The sequence below is a fragment of the Penicillium canariense genome, assembly GCF_028826845.1.
Source record: "Penicillium canariense strain IBT 26290 chromosome Unknown utg000001l_segment0_segment0, whole genome shotgun sequence".
NCBI classification, from domain to species: domain Eukaryota; kingdom Fungi; phylum Ascomycota; class Eurotiomycetes; order Eurotiales; family Aspergillaceae; genus Penicillium; species Penicillium canariense.
The window spans coordinates 5734407-5750532 of record NW_026622728.1 but is presented as its reverse complement, the minus strand read 5'-3'; the positions used below and the strand labels follow the sequence as shown (position 1 = coordinate 5750532).

The following is a 16126-nucleotide window of genomic DNA, read 5'->3' as shown; positions in this document are numbered from 1 at the left end:
TATTGTCACCAGGTACAGCCCTACGGATAAACCTACCAGTCAGGGGCCTGTTCTGTGGTAATGTCTCGTATTTCAGTGCCGGCCTGCGGCCGTGCGGGCTTCCCCTCCCGGCTCGCTCTCCTCTCTTACATCTTTCGAACGCCCTCAGGCCTTTTGATCTTCTCTCTCCTGGATCCCCCTGCTTGTGCTTTTGTCCAGTTTTCCAGTCCCCTTCCCGGTGCGAAAGAAGGTAAGCTGTGGTGGTCGTTGGTCCTGGCTTTTCGGCTGCGTGGCGCTGATCCTGTGTGGCCCCGGCTTCATTATTTTGGGAACTTCGATGTTGACTTGTTGGTGGTTCAGGCTGTCTAGCACAACGCACCGCGGTCGGCATATTGGACTTCGCTCTTCGTTTGCTCTGTGATTCTCTGGCCTTGACACTACCACCATGTCCTGGAAGCTCACCAAAAGTATGTTCAGTTGGTCTCCCTATCTCTCCTTGTCCAGTTACCCCCTCTCCCCCTCAAAAGAGGGCCGCACCCCGGTCCACGGTGCATGTGAGGCTGGTATAACATCGGTGGCAATCGCTAATCCCACCATTCTATAGAACTCAAGGAGACGCATCTGGCGCCCTTAACCAATACATTCGGTCGCTCGTCCTCCACCTCGACGATCAAGGGTGATTCAAATGGCGGTGGTGGTGATGAGACACCGGTCGTCCCTCAGGCCCCCAGTATCTCTCCCACTGTGTCGTCAAACGGCATCGGTATGGCTTCTGAGACACCTTGTGAATTGAGTTTCATGGCTAATTCTTCCCCATGTGGGAAAATCACAGCCGCCTCTGAGACCCTCGTCTCTCCTCCAGTGGCACCTGTGAACCCAGGCATCCTTATTGTGACCCTCCACGAAGGTCAAGGGTTTGCCTTGTCACCGCATTACCAGCAGATCTTCAACTCTCATTTCCAAAACAACTCTTACGCGCCGTCATCTTTGCGTCCCAGCACCTCCTCCTCGTCACACTCTTCTCATGCGCAAGCGGGTTCCTTCGTGCAGTCTGCCCGGCCGCAGTCTACCAGCGGAGGCATCAACTCTGCCCCCACCATCCACGGCCGTTATTCGACCAAATACCTTCCCTATGCTCTTCTCGATTTTGAAAAGAACCAGGTTTTCGTTGATGCCGTGTCGGGTACTCCTGAAGCCCCGCTGTGGGCGGGTGACAGCACGGCGTTTAAGTTCGATGTCTCCCGGAAGACCGAACTGAACGTCCAGTTATACCTCCGTAACCCAGCGGCCCGACCTGGAGCCGGTCGCAGTGAGGATATCTTCTTGGGTGCCGTCAAGGTCCACCCTCGCTTTGAGGAAGCCGGCCAATCCTTTGTGGAAGACCCCAAGCTCAGCAAGAAGGATAACCAAAAGGCGGCTGCTGCTCATGCGGAACAGGAACGTACCATGGGCCAACTGGGTACCGAATGGCTGGACCTCCAGTTCGGTAACGGCTCGATCAAGATCGGTGTTTCTTTCGTTGAAAACAGGCAGCGCACTTTGAAGATGGAGGACTTTGACTTGTTGAAGGTCGTGGGTAAGGGAAGTTTTGGCAAAGTCATGCAGGTCATGTAAGACGACCCCGTACCTTTTCATACCATCCTTCTTTTGTTTATCTCCGTTTGCTTACCACGATCTTGAAATAGGAAGAAAGATACTGGCCGAATCTACGCCCTCAAAACGCTCCGCAAGGCTCACATTATCTCCCGGTCTGAGGTCACGCACACCCTCGCAGAGCGATCTGTGCTGGCACAGATCAACAATCCTTTCATCGTTCCCTTGAAGTTCTCGTTCCAGTCACCCGAAAAGTTGTACCTGGTGCTGGCTTTTGTTAACGGTGGAGAGTTGTTCCACCACCTGCAAAGAGAACAACGATTCGATATCAACCGCGCTCGATTTTACACTGCCGAGCTGCTATGTGCGCTTGAATGCTTGCACGGTTTCAAGGTCATTTATCGTGACCTTAAGCCCGAGAACATCCTCCTCGATTACACTGGTCACATCGCCCTCTGTGACTTCGGTCTCTGCAAACTGGATATGAAGGATGAGGACCGAACAAACAGTAAGACCACACACCCCTCTTTATCTGTTATTGGATTTTATCCGCTGACCAAGCTCAGCTTTCTGTGGTACTCCTGAATATCTTGCCCCCGAGCTACTTCTTGGCAATGGATACACGAAGGCCGTGGATTGGTGGACCCTCGGTGTCCTGCTCTATGAGATGCTAACTGGTCTGCCACCCTTCTACGACGAAAACACCAACGAGATGTATCGCAAGATCCTGCAGGAGCCCTTGACTTTCCCCAGCAGTGATATCGTTCCCCCAGCCGCTCGGGATCTTCTCACGCGCCTGCTTGACCGCGATCCTCAGCGTCGTCTTGGTGCGAATGGTGCGGCAGAGATCAAGTCGCATCATTTCTTTGCCAACATCGACTGGCGCAAGCTTCTTCAGCGGAAGTACGAACCCAGCTTCCGTCCGAACGTGGTATGTATTTGTGCATTCGTCCTATCCTTTTAGCTATCGTCATTAATTTATTTACTGCAGCTGGACGCTCGCGACACCGACAACTTCGATGTGGAATTCACTCGTGAAGCGCCCCAGGACTCCTATGTTGACGGCCCCGCCTTGTCCTCAACTATGCAGCAACAGTTCGCTGGATGGTCCTATAACCGTCCAGTGGCTGGCCTTGGTGATGCCGGCGGCAGTGTCAAGGACCCGTCGTTTGGCAGCATTCCGGAGTAGAAGCAGGATCTACTGCGGTCTGCGAGCCCCGACAATTAGATTGAAATTGATCGGAGTGCGAGAAGGAGCTCATAGACACGATTCTCCTTTGTACTGTGTTTGTCTTGATCCACATATCACCAATCTTGATCATTGTGCTTGTTATGTCTTGTTCTTCTTTACTCTTTATTCTTTCTTGTCTCTTTTCCCCTTCCATCTTAAGGAGTCCGCGGCATTTTTTCTCGGAGTCTCTACCACAGTTTCCGAGGCTGCAGTCTGTTCGCGTTCTTGTCTCTTCTCCTGAGTCCGCTTTCCGCCAATCCCTACCACCTCTGAGCGCTTTGATTTGTTTCTCATCATCCCCATCTCAGCGTCACCCAACTCTCTCACCCCAGGCAGGTTCCTCTCCACCCTTGTTTTCGTTTGATGTTATCATGCGGTCACTACCTGTCTACTGGTGTGCGTCTCTCTCTGTATCCGGTCCGTTTAACGGGTGCAAGATTGTTCTCTGTACCCTTTGACAACATCGTAACGGACAATGCTAAGCACATTTCCACTGGAATTCAAATCATTCTCCTCATTTTAATCTATATTGTAGCAGCAAGGTTGTTACACAACTCGCTTTGGTTAGCTAGATAGTGCGCAGCTACCTGACACAGTATCTCTGTTTTACCTATTTGTGCATTGCTCCTATCCAGACTAGGCTATAAGGTCGTGTTTTGACAAGAGATAGATAAATTAAGCTTTGAGGGGAAAAAATTCAAGGCAAGAGACCTCATCGTTGTATCTATCACCCAATCTCAGGCTAGTCTGCGAAAGATTGAAACCTGTCGCAGCGGGATTACAGCAGCAATAAGAAAAGAAAATGGAACATAAAAAAAATAAGAGAGAAAAAAAGAACAAGAAAAGTCGGACACACGTTAAGACGCCGCTCGCAATTCAAAATTCAACCGACTCATCAATCGGAAATAAAAATGCTCTATCAACGGATCTCGAGCCGTTACTACCTTGAATACAAACCGACACTCGATCCTTTTACTCCTCAACCTCCTCAGCCTCGGCCTCGACCTCGTCTTCGGCTTCAGCCTCCTCCGCAGGGGCACCGTTCGTGGCGGTCGCCTTCTCATCGTCACCATTGATATCGATCAATGACTCAGAGGAAGGAGGCTCGGGGGCGATGCCCTCCTTTTCGAGGCGAATGTACTCGTCCCACTCAGGGAATAGGTCGTCGTCAGTGGAAATGATGTCAGGGGCACCGGGCGGGACACCAATCAGGCGGGCGACCTTGGTCTTGCCTGATCCCTCGAGAGATGCCTTCCACTGCACCACGAGTTCAGGGGCACGGGATGGCTTGTAGGTCTGAGCGAAGAGAGCAGACTCAGCGAAGCGGTTGGTCTTCACGAGAAGATCAATGCAGCCGTCCACGTCACCCAGGGACCAGAGTGTAGAGAAAGCGACATTGTGCAAGCCCGACTCGGAGGCCTGAGCTGCCAGAGCGCGAAGACCCTCACGGTTGTTAGACGCAGTATGTAGCAAAAGAAGAGAGCCAAGATCCTTGGCGTTGGTGAAGCATTCCTGGGCCAGAGAGAGATTCCAGCCAGCCAGAGCGGCGTCGCCAATGGTCTTCCACTTGTGCTCGACGTTGGCCACACGAGCAATCTCGAGAGCAGTCTCAAGATCATTGAGCGACAGCGCCAAGTCGAAACGATGCTCAGGATCGACTGCTACCTCGAGCGCCATTTCCTTGTACCCTTGGCCTTCGAGGAAGCGGGCAATCTTGTTCATCTGGTCTTCGGGCACATCCTTGAGCACCTCAGCGGCCGCGTCAGTCTCCCCCCTGAGAATCAGAGTCTCGTATTCAAGTACACTGAGGGACAAAGCGAAAGAAACGACATTGACGTCCTTATCGGCCAGGTAAATCCGGCCATCACGGGGCAGGTAACCCAAGACATACATAGGCTGGTCGAAATGGGAGACGGTATAGGTCTGGTCACCCACGAGGTAGTTTAGGCGGTTGGTAGAGTTGGTGTATATGAAGCAGTCACCAACCCACTCTCCAGTGCGAACGGTCTCGTTGATGGTAGCAATGAGCTCCATAGCCGCCTCAACGCCATCCTCGTCAGCCTCGCCATTGTTCATACCCTCAACGTAGGCCTCGCGAGAATAGCGGAGGACGTAGAAGGCATCTTCACAAGCAAGAGTGACCAGCTCTCCAGACTCGGACCAGTAAACCTGTAGATACAGTTAGTGATCAGAACATCTGGAGATAATATGGACAAGACTTACAGATTTCGGATCAGCTTCGATTCTTCGGACCAGATTACCGGTCTCCCAGTCGAACAAGCCAATACCACCCTGTCCCTTCACACCGAGCAGGACACCATCAGTCAGTCCTTCCGCTTGGAATCCGACATCAAGGCCGCCACTCTGCTCCTTAAAGTTCTTGAAGATCTTAACACTGGTCGAGGACTCGCGGATAGCGTAATCGTTGCTGTTGTCCTTTGCACCCCAGGCAAAGTCGAGAGCCTGGCCGAAAGCTTTGTTTCTCCACGCCAATGCAGTGTAAATGATATACTCGCCATCTCCGCAGACGCTCACGAACCTGCCATTCGCATTATGGGAGAGGGTTTGCGGGTAGACCTCGCATTGTCCAAGATCCTTGGTTGGCAAGGAAAGAGGCTCTCCATCCTTCACACTACTGTCGGCGCCCTTAATGACTGTTGATACAACCTCACTGTGCCTAGCCCAGATGAGCTTGCCCGATCCATCCATCGAAACGGCGGGTTCCTCTCGGCCCATCTTCACAACCACTGCACCATCATCGAAACCCATTGCAATTCCTTGACGGCCCTGCTGATAAGAGACACACCATGCTCGCTCCAGACCATAGCTGAGTGACTGCTCTAGGCGGTAGGTGTTGGCGTGCCAGATCTTGACTGTGCCGTCTTCCGAACCGGAGATGATGACCGGGAGTTCGGGGTGGTAGCAAGCGAAGGAAACGTTGCTGGTGTGGCCTTCCAGGGTCGCAATGAGCGCCTTGGTGGTGTAATCCCAGACCTATTTGTGGTACTGTCAATAAGCCTGTATTTCCAATAGAGAACCGAGAGAACCGTATTCTTTCTTACCTTCACGGTCTTGTCATCCGAGGTTGTGAGAAGATAGGGCTTGTCCGATCCCGGGTAATAATCGACATGGTTGACACCCTTGGTCTCGTGAGCCTCCAAGGTGAAGTTGGCATGGGGTGAGCCAAGATTCCAGATCTTCACAGTTCGATCCAAGCAAGCCGTTGCGAAAGTATTGGTATCCTTCGGGTTAATCGCCATACCCATCACGTAGTGGCTGTGACCCTCAAAGACCTGAACGCATTTCCAGCCCTTCTCCCAATCCCACAATCGCACCGTCATGTCATCGCTTGCGGTCAAAACATATGGTTGGGTGGGGTGAACAGCAATTGAACGAATGTAGTCCGGGTGCGCTTCGAAGGAGGTAATCTTTTCGGAGGTGTTGTAGTTGTAGACACGTAGCTGGAAGTCATCCGAACCGCAGACAATCCAGTTCTTCCGCGCAATAAATCGACCGGCGCGGACTGGGACATCGGTGAGCTCGAAGGTTTTGATTATAGACTAAAATGGGCCAGATGTCAGCTGCGCGAGCATAATCATAGTTGTAGAGATCTAGGTACCTGCGATTCGTAAGACCAAATGTAGACGTGACCTGTTGCGAATGATACGTTAGCACATGGGAGTTTCCGCGTGGCCTATGTTTCCCCGAACATACCGCTGTACAATGTTGTCAGGATCTAATCCAGTATTAGTTTAGGTACGTTCAGCTGAGGAGCATCATATAGGCTTACCCAGGGCTCTGTCGGATGAAAATCGATTCCCTTTACCCGCTCCGAGCGGGCAAAGAGCTGCCTCTATAAGACACCAATCCGTCAGCAATCTGACCAATCTCAAACTTCTGCATTTGCAACTTCATTGCATCTTCAACCGCAAAGTATCAATCACCACATTGTCTGTGTGCGCGTACCTTGACGTCGAGCCGCATGATGTGTGGGGGATGAGATGAGTGTTTGTGTGGCGCGGTGTTGGGCCTGCAAGAGCGAGGGGCAATTCCACGAGCCGCTCAGACAGCCCAAGAGGTGAGCGGCAAACGGGTCTCGAAATCAGCTAGGAGTCTTTCGAGAATCACCAAGATTTCTCGTCTGGAGGAGAACTGGTGGTCGCTCAGGGACAATGTATGTGTCCACAAGGGATTCCCGCTGGGACTCACCGCCTTCCGGGCGAATCGAGGCTTCCGCGTGGTTGTGATTTACTCGGTGAGCCTCGCGAGGAGTAGAAGAGATCCACCAGAAGCACTTGGAAGGTCAATGGCATTGAATTTGAGTCAGGAGTAGCACTAAATCGATTTCAGTGTACTCCTTGTATCCCTTTCCTCAATTGTGGTCCAGCTTTCCACATTTGGGAAGATCTCGAAGCAAAAACAAATGGCAGCAACACTGCAGGGCAATTCCTTAACTATCGGGAACCTACTCAAAGCTAGCCTAAGCTGTCGAAGTTGCCTTTGATGCCCATCAATCAAGAGATACCACAGAAGCTACCAGGGTGGTGGCTCGGTGCCAAGACGCCTTTAAGCTAGAACAAAGTGGAACATGAGAAAGAAATGTATTGGAACAACCTGCCCTCTAATAAATACAGAAACCGGGCGCTAAACCCCATTTTCAAAATCGCTTTAGTTTCCGCGCTCGAAATAAGTCCACTGGCCGGGGACAGGCTTCTCCTCTAGCTCCTCCCACCTATGTAACATGTTAATACGTTAACTTCGAAAGATAGAATCTCAGGCATGTACTCACACTTTAGCCTTGTACAGCTCATCAGTCAGCTTGAGCTCTGCCTCAGCAACCTGAATGACCTCCTCGATGAGGCCGGCACCGATCTTCTGCTCAATCTCTGAGACCCTATGGCGAGGATTAGTTTGCGAGTTGAATCTGGGCTTGGGAGATATTTGGTCCACTCACTGCTGAGCCTCCAGAGCGGGCTCGTTCTCCCAGTGCATGTGAGATTCATAATGATCGGCTTCTGCCTTGTCGGAAGTTGAGCTGGACTCCTCCACAATCTTCTGCCACTCGGCGGCTTGCTGCGGGGTACGAGCAGGACCCTCGGTCGAGGCAGACAGACCCTCGCCATCCCATTCCTCACCGCGAGAGTTGTCGCTGCCATCGGCTTGCTGTGAGCCAACGTAGGCGAATGTACCGTCAGAGCGCTGGAGTTGGGCGAATCGCTCGGGCTCGGCTCCAACGGTCTTCTTCACGCGCTCCAACCACGCCTCGAAACCTGGGGGCTTCTGTGACTCGACAATCTGGAGACGGTGACGAGTCAAAGCTTCGACGGATTGGCGGTAGGCAGAGGCTTCCGGGAAGTTGGTCAGCTTCTGGAGGGTGGTAGTGTAGAGATAGATCAGAGTCGGACGGGGACTCGGGTGGGTGGTTAGGCCAGTCAATCCGGTCGGAGCGAACGGCTCCAGATACCGGGGCTTGACATTGGCCAACAGCCGAAGTGTAGACCGCATTGTGGTGTGGGGTGGATGGGGAATTCAGTTTAGCAGCGCAATTCGGCCAGGGTGACGATGGAAAGGGAAGTCGAAGTTGGCCCGGAGCGGATAAACTTGAGTTCCCACCCCCAAATACGCCGGCAGGGGGTGCCACCTTTTCCTCCCCCAATCTACACGCGCGCGCAAAGACCTCGATACTTTCGGACGCTGTGCTGTCTGATTTTGTTCTTTCCAAGGCTCGGGGATTGGTCATCCTTCCCTGCTGCTCCTTTTTGGCCGGCTGACTCGCGTTCAACCTGAGCCAGTTTTCGCCCCCCCGTCCAATGTGCCACCTGTGACATTTCGCGATCGTCCCTTTCGGCCAGCGTCCCTCGTTTTCAACTCATCTACGGAGCCTCTACTGAGGCCTACCTATACTCTCCTTTGTATTTGCCCTCGGGGTCATCACCTCTTTTCCTTCAACCACAATGAAGGCATCGTGGCTGCGGTGGTCCCTCCTCTCTCTGTTGGCCGTGCCCACGTTAGCCGCGCCCTCAGAGTCGGAGGCTAAGGCTGGCAATCGACTAGAGAAGCGGCGGAGCGGCCGCGGAGTAGACCCCGAAGAGCCCTCAATATTCAATGGACTCGACGTTCCTCCACTGCTTCAGCTGACTCCTGACAACTTCGCCGAGGTCACCAAAGATGGAACCTGGTCAGTATCTTCCGTCTTTTATGGCATCACCAAGAGCGTTTTCAACGATACTGACTGTTTGTAGGTTCGTGAAGCACTACTCGCCATCTTGCGCTCACTGCAGAAAGGCAGCGCCCCTCTATCAGACCACATATGAATACTACTATGTACGTGATCTCCAGGAGAGAGAATCAATTGCAGGCCCCCCAGCTAATCTGCAACAATAGACATCTAATCCTCTTCTTCCCTCATCTGGAAGATCTCCTGACCCAAAGTCATTGAACGGCTTCACCAATTACTACAACTTCCACTTCGCATCCTTGAACTGTTTGGCTTTCAGAGACTTCTGTGAGAAACTTGGTATCGAAGGTTTCCCGACCTTTGCGTTTTACGACGAGGGTGTCCAAAAGGATAAACACGTGGGCGCGATTTCGATTTCGGAGTTGAGCAAGCTTATCGAAGAGAAGCTCGAGTCGATCAAGCCTGGGTCTCGTCCCCCGCAGGGCATCAAACTCCCCGAGGTTGGCGCACCTAGCGTTGACTCGACCGCTGAGCCCGACTCCCCCGTTGCCAAAGACAAGGACCCCCAGGCTGGCGCTCTGGCTGGCGAGAAGCACAACGACGTGGTTGCCCAAAAGTCGTTGGATGCACCGGGTGCATCGGAGAGCGGCAAGCCCGGTACCGCTGGCGATTCCAAGGCGAAGCACAAGGGACCTCCCCCCAATCCGCAGGGTCTTTCGATCCCTCTTACTGCAGAGAGCTTCCAGAAACTGGTGACTACCACCCAAGACCCGTGGTTCATCAAGTTTTATGCTCCCTGGTGCGGTCACTGCCAGGCCATGGCTCCTAACTGGAAGGAGATGGCCAAGGAAATGAAAGATACTCTCAACGTTGGTGAAGTGAACTGCGACATTGAAACCCGCCTCTGTGCCGATGCCCGAGTTGAAGCGTTCCCCACTATCTACTTCTTCCGTGGCGGCCAGAGAGTTGAGTACACTGGTCTGCGTGGCCTCGGCGATTTACTCTCGTACACAAACAAGGCTATTGGTCCTGGCTCTGAGATTGAGGATGTCGATGGAGCCACTTTCAAGGAGCTGGAAGAGACAGAGGAAGTTCTGTTCTTGTATTTCTATGACCATGCAACTACCTCCGAGGACTTCAGGGCTATGGAGCGCTTGACCCTCAGCCTGGTAGGTCATGCTCGGATTGTCAAGACTAGCAGCGCCGCTCTCGCAGAGCGGTTCAAGATCTCCACCTGGCCTCGTCTTCTTGTTGTCCGCGAGGGCCGGCCAACCTACTATAATGCTCTTGCCCCCAAGGACATGAGAGACTTCCGCCAGATGCTGTCCTGGATGCAGACTGTCTGGTTGCCAATCGTTCCTGAGCTCACGGCCTCAAATGCCCGTGAGATCATGGATGGCAAGTTTGTGGTTCTTGGTATTCTCAGCCGCCGCCGCTCCGACGATTTCAAGCAGTCCAAGCGTGAATTGAAGGAGGCCGCGTTCGAGTGGATGGACAAGCAGATTCAGCTCTTCCGGCTTGAGCGATCGGAACTTCGTGATGCTAAGCAGCTACGTATCGAGGAAGCTGATGATCGCAATGACCAGCGCGCTCTGCGGGCTGCTAAGAACATGCGCATTACCATCCGTGAGGACGACAAGAAGCCTGTCGCTTTCGCTTGGGTGGATGGTGACTTCTGGGAGCGCTGGCTACGTACTACCTACGGTATCGACGTAGAACAGGGTGACCGTGTGATCGTCAACGACGAAGATGTAAGCTTTTCTCTATTATCCCAATTTGGACAAGAAATTAAAACTAACTTCTGGCAGAACCGTCGGTACTGGGATACCGCTTCCAGTGGAGCTCCTGTCATGGCCTCGCGTACCTCCATTCTTGAAACCATTCCTCTTGTCATTGCCTCTCCCCCCAAGCTGTCTCCCAAGTCTACTATTGGCACCTTAGAAAGCTTCTTCTTCTTCACCCGCTCTTTCCTCAGCAGCCACCCTATCCTCTTCTTTGTTTTCTTGGGCATCACTGTGGCTGTGGCCACCATCCTCGGCCGCGGACGCCTCCTGCGCCGCGTCGCTCGTGGCGGCATTATCGGCAACACCAATGGCGGCGGTAGTTTCTTCCACCTGGATGGCAAGGAAGGATTCTTGAACGGGGGCTCGGCCGGAAAAGTCGATTGATGAGACGCATGTACAGTTCAGGTGTTTGGATGCGCGGTTATAATTCCTTTTTCAACTGTATTTGATTGATTCGAGGCTGCTTCTTTCTTTTTCCTGTGGTTTCTGCTCCATACGGTTCTCTCATGAATCTTCTGCACGTCAACTTGGGGGTTTGAAGCACATATTCCCTTTTCCTATCCTATTATTTCCTAGTTTGAATTGAGATTATAGAAGATGTTTTGGTCCTTCTGGAAATGTCGTTTGCTGAACGGGGGCTACTCTCCCCTATACTTGGTTGATCAAATTTAGTTGGACCAATTATGCGTCCTCTGATTGGTTGTCATGTCATGAATCACGTGGTTCACACCCGGTTTTTGTCGACCTCCAAAGTGCAGCTCCGGTCCCTTCCTCGAGCAATTGTCCCACCTACCCACGCTGACTACAATGGTATGTCTCTTCTTGTCATTCTGATTCCAAGGCATCTGCAGTTGTACCCAGGTCCTCTCGGTCAAGTTTTGGGGCGATGGTTCGGTTGGCCGATCGCACCATGGGCCCATCAACTGACTCCCAGAATCCTCGGGATTAGCGCGGATGCTGTAACAGACGATACGTAGGAATTGGCTGCTAACCAAGCTTCTTTTCTCATTGACAGGCATTCACTCCCACCCTCCGCCGCGCCGCGGCCCAGGCCTCGACCTCCGCCTTTGCGCCCAAGTGAGATATCCCCGAAATCCTGATTCTCGATTCAGCCATGATGCCCCCATATTGGTCCCTCAATTCTGGATGTTCATCGGCCCGTATACACTTTCGAGTGGGATTTGTGAGCTAGCTTCTCGACCTGCGATTCCGGATCCTTTGTGGTTATGCACGACTTGACCTTTGGTATCCGTTGGCATTGTGGAGACGGGCTAGCCCCAAGATCTTGCGAGATGGTTCTATACAAATGATAAATGGCTGCGATGGAGTGATTGGAACATCAGGCTAACTAGTGTTGCGCTACTTCAGGTACACCGTTCAACGTTCCGTTGCGGGCCTCACCATTCCCTCCGCCGTTCGGGCGTAAGTTCATATCCCCTACATATTTCTTACTGGGCTCTATCCAGAGCCTCGACATTCCCGTAGGGCGTGTGCTGACCCGTATAATCAGCGGTACCCTGGCTGGCAGCTTCGGCGTCTTCGCTGGTACCGCCGCCCTCTTCTTCTTCGGCGAGGTTCCCCGTGTGCGCCGCGACATCCTGCAGCAGATTCCCTTCCTGGATACCTACTTCGACCGCACCGTTGCCCCTGAGGACAACGTAAGTTCTTCTTGGCCCTATTTCCCTTCCTCTTGAGACACTGCTGACCCATGTTAGCCCTTCTAAACCATCTGCGGTTATACCTGGAGCGTCTTATAGTGGCACTCTGATATTGGCGATGAATAGGGGTTCCAGCAGTGTTTAGATTAGCGATGGAAGTCTTTCCTGTTTTGAATAGCACATAGAGGCCGCCGTTTCAACGAAGCTGTGGTGATTTCCTTTTGTGTCCTTAATGAAGTATACGCGTAGCATGTACTTGGTCCGTATCGCATTCGCCCAATATCTCCCTATATACTCCGAAGCAGCAAGTCGGAGCGTCCGATAGGGCTACTGAGCCACTTCGCCCACTTGGGCAGGTCCACCCTGCCTTGCAGATAAGCCTTTTGTCCGGTGTCACGACCGTCATGTCATGCCCCGAGCAGACCGCTTATCTCTCCTCTGCTATCAACCGTCCCCCGATAAGACTACTGGCACCACCAACCCGATCAATGAACAACGCCTCCTCCCCCCAGACGGCGCCTGAACCTGCCCTGCTGGGTTTGGAGCTTTTGCTAAGCTTGCCGGGTCCCAGCGGGTGCTCGAGTGGAATCGCGTCCGAGTGCCCATCCTCGCCGAATCACAGGACCCAGGTGCGGGAAAGCCCATGCGCGCTAATCGAATCAACGGGGGCCTTTCCCTCGCGAGATCGACTCGTCTCCCTGAAACAGGTCTATCACCGGCGATGCTGAGCAATTATCCCCCGTTATCAACCGCGGCCGGCTCATATTGCGGAGAAAGCATGGTCCCCCTTTCGGTTCAGAGCGCCCCGCTACATGGCCCCTTGTCCTACCCCCCTCATCCTGGGCCGTTCTAGCGGGATTCTGCCAAATACACTGGATTAGATACGAAGCTCTCGATTGGTTCTGGAGCCCCTTCAGCTCGCCGATGGCGTTCTAAATCGTCAAGGCGCGTGGATAAGTGCCACCCTGCCACCTGCGTCGTGCATAGATAACCAGTGCCGAGCATTCACCCCCCCGAGCTACCAAAAAAAGGCTAGACCCCAGCTCATTTAAAAAGGAAGCTTCTCCCTCGTGGCTACTCCGGCCCTGGCTAGGAACAGAAGGCACCATTCCTCCATGGTTCTCTGCCTCGATTCTACACCGGTCTCCATACACCGCGCTTTCCCGTTACCATCCAAAATACTATTCACTTAGCAAAGGATAAGACGAGCGCAATCATGGAGACTAAACTAACCAGCACGAGCGCTGCTAAACATCGCGTATACGCCGATGCCGATCATGCCCCGGTCACCTCAATCCTCGCGGATGGCGATGTGCCATATGCAGACCATGAGATGGACGCCGATGAGCGGGTGATCATGGCCTTGGGTTACAAGCAGGAGTTCAAGCGTGAATTCTCCCTGTGGACTACATTCTGTGTCAGTTTCGCTGTTCTCGGCTTATTGCCGTCGTTCGCGAGTACTATGTACTATGGTGCGTTCTATTCCCCCGGATATTATGTGGCATTGTGCGCTAATTGGATCCAAGGAATGGGTTACGCGGGAACGGCAGGTATGGTCTGGGGCTGGCTCATTGCTATGGTTTTCATCCAGTGTATTGCGATGTCAATGGCGGAACTATGTTCGGCCATGCCTACGAGGTATGAAAGCCCTAGGTGGTTCCATGGCCAGAAGATTCGAGCTAACGTGGTTATTTCGGTGCCAGTGGCGGTCTCTACTATGCTGCAGCAGTCCTCGCACCTCCCGGATACGGTCCTTTCGCCGCATGGATGACTGGATGGTCCAACTGGATCGGCCAGATTACGGCCGCGCCCTCGGTGGACTATGCACTGTCTGCAATGATTCTGGCCGCAGTGTCGATCAGCAATCCCGACTATGTTCCAACGAATTGGCAAACATTCCTGCTGACGACGCTCATAATGATCATCCATGCGGGAATCAGCAGCCTTCCTACGAAGCGTGTCGCACAATTCAATTCCTACGGGTCAACCTTCAACATGATCGCGCTCGTCGCGACCATCATTGTTATTCCCGCTGCAACCAAGAATGAGCCCAAGTTCACTCCATCGAAGGAGGTCTGGGGCAATATCACGAACCAGACAGACTTCCCCAGCGGAGTCGCAGTGCTCATGACCTTTGTCGGCGTGATTTGGACGATGTCCGGCTATGATTCTCCCTTCCACCTCAGCGAGGAATGCTCTAATGCCAATATCGCCTCTCCACGTGCCATCGTCATGACATCCGGTGTCGGCGGAGTAATGGGCTGGTTCCTGCAGCTCGTCGTGGCCTACACAGTTGTGGACATCAGCGGGGTCATCGACTCGGATCTCGGTCAGCCCTGGGCCTCCTACCTGCTCCAGGTGTTGCCCCAGAAGGCGGCGCTGGGCATCCTCGGGTTAACTATCATCTGCGGCTTCTCCATGGGTCAGGGCTGCATGGTCGCTGCGTCGCGAGTGACGTACGCCTACGCCCGCGACGACTGCTTCCCACTCTCGCACATCTGGAAGAAAGTCAACACGCGCACGCAAACCCCCGTCAACGCAGTGATTCTGAACTGCGTGCTGGGCATTTTGATGTGCCTGCTCATCCTAGGAGGCACCGTCGCCATCGGCGCGTTGTTCTCCATCGGCGCCATCGCACAGTTTGTCGCCTTCGCGATCCCCATCTTCATCCGCGTCTTCTTCGTGGGTCATCGCTTCCGCAAGGGGCCGTGGCATCTGGGTCCGTATGGTCCGTACATTGGTGGACTAGGCGTTGCGTTTGTGATGCTGATGGTGCCTATCTTGTGTCTGCCGAGCGTCACGAAGGGCGACTTGGCCCCAGACCTGATGAACTGGACTTGCCTTGTGTATGGTGCGCCGATGCTGGCTGTATCGATCTGGTATGCGGTTGATGCGCGCAAGTGGTTTGTTGGTCCGGTGGTCAATGTCGAGCATTCCATGCATCCGATTGTTAGCGATGGCATGGAGCCTGAGGAGCATCCGGAGACAGAAGTCACCACGAGTTTGGCTAAGTCCGACGAGGACAAATTATAGGGAGCCGTTTTCTGGTTTATGTGGGGGAAAGTTTGAGAGGTACTTTGGATGGTTCTACTGTACGTAGTTTTTGGGGGTGGTGGGTACTGTGTACCGTATGTAATAGTGCTTCTATATATGAAGTAATTCGATCTATCACAATTAATCTCATGATTCCTTCTGAGCATGCGATCGTTCATATTTCTTATTGTGGGGGGCGCCTATTAGGACTTTTGCCATTCACGAGGGGGCCGTTCCGGAGGAATCCGAAGACAAGCCATGAACTTATGGAACACACGGCATCACGCGCAAGCGTGGGATTTCATGCAAACCTGGTGTCAATCCGACACATCCCTAACCCTGGACAGGCCATCTGGAGAGAGTATGCTGGGACTAGAAACTGGACCCAGTGCCCCGTGTTGTCACATTATGGGGTTCCGATGTGGCTCCCAATATGGAGTTTGTGGGAATTGCTCCACAGCCCCAGGCGCTTAAATCCTTTGGTATGTGGATGAAATGATGGATCTAATAGTACTCTGTCAAAGCAGGCAGGGAACAATATGTCCGGCGTACTCCCGTCTGAGCAAAGTTGGATCACTAGGTATTCGTGTCCAACATATGGATGTTCCCAGTGCCCTATCATTGTACCTGCGCTGTACCTTCGCAGGTATCGAGTTAGGGCTGCACAACC

General features: G+C 53.0%; 6 protein-coding genes across 6 annotated transcripts; 4 read left to right on the top strand and 2 right to left on the bottom strand.

Moving 5' to 3' along the window:
- Positions 1-424: 424 nt before the first annotated feature.
- On the top strand, positions 425-1385 carry N7482_001945 (Serine/threonine-protein kinase gad8; the record flags this gene model as incomplete). Its single annotated transcript, XM_056684070.1, has 3 exons — positions 425-446; positions 584-1353; positions 1374-1385. The coding sequence occupies 3 exons, from the start codon at positions 425-427 to the stop codon at positions 1383-1385; spliced, it is 804 nt and encodes a 267-aa protein (XP_056547676.1).
- A 2390-nt stretch (positions 1386-3775) lies between these two features.
- Positions 3776-6787, bottom strand: N7482_001944 (coatomer subunit beta'; the record flags this gene model as incomplete). The annotated part of the gene is made up of 7 exons (XM_056684069.1): positions 3776-4972; positions 5027-5797; positions 5866-6363; positions 6423-6454; positions 6518-6539; positions 6594-6656; positions 6770-6787. 7 exons carry the CDS (start codon positions 6785-6787, stop codon positions 3776-3778), a joined length of 2601 nt encoding a protein of 866 aa, XP_056547675.1.
- Positions 6788-7471: 684 nt separating this feature from the next.
- Positions 7472-8308, bottom strand: N7482_001943 (complex I NDUFA5 subunit family protein; the record flags this gene model as incomplete). Its single annotated transcript, XM_056684068.1, has 3 exons — positions 7472-7535; positions 7593-7697; positions 7758-8308. 3 exons carry the CDS (start codon positions 8306-8308, stop codon positions 7472-7474), a joined length of 720 nt encoding a protein of 239 aa, XP_056547674.1.
- A 449-nt stretch (positions 8309-8757) lies between these two features.
- N7482_001942 (putative disulfide isomerase) lies at positions 8758-11149 on the top strand (the record flags this gene model as incomplete). The annotated part of the gene is made up of 4 exons (XM_056684067.1): positions 8758-8981; positions 9046-9127; positions 9188-10732; positions 10790-11149. 4 exons carry the CDS (start codon positions 8758-8760, stop codon positions 11147-11149), a joined length of 2211 nt encoding a protein of 736 aa, XP_056547673.1.
- A 762-nt stretch (positions 11150-11911) lies between these two features.
- On the top strand, positions 11912-12489 carry N7482_001941 (cytochrome b-c1 complex subunit 10; the record flags this gene model as incomplete). Its single annotated transcript, XM_056684066.1, has 4 exons — positions 11912-11948; positions 12118-12187; positions 12276-12423; positions 12481-12489. 4 exons carry the CDS (start codon positions 11912-11914, stop codon positions 12487-12489), a joined length of 264 nt encoding a protein of 87 aa, XP_056547672.1.
- A 1150-nt stretch (positions 12490-13639) lies between these two features.
- On the top strand, positions 13640-15456 carry N7482_001940 (amino acid permease; the record flags this gene model as incomplete). Its single annotated transcript, XM_056684065.1, has 3 exons — positions 13640-13895; positions 13950-14061; positions 14127-15456. 3 exons carry the CDS (start codon positions 13640-13642, stop codon positions 15454-15456), a joined length of 1698 nt encoding a protein of 565 aa, XP_056547671.1.
- Between the last annotated feature and the right edge of the window lie 670 nt (positions 15457-16126).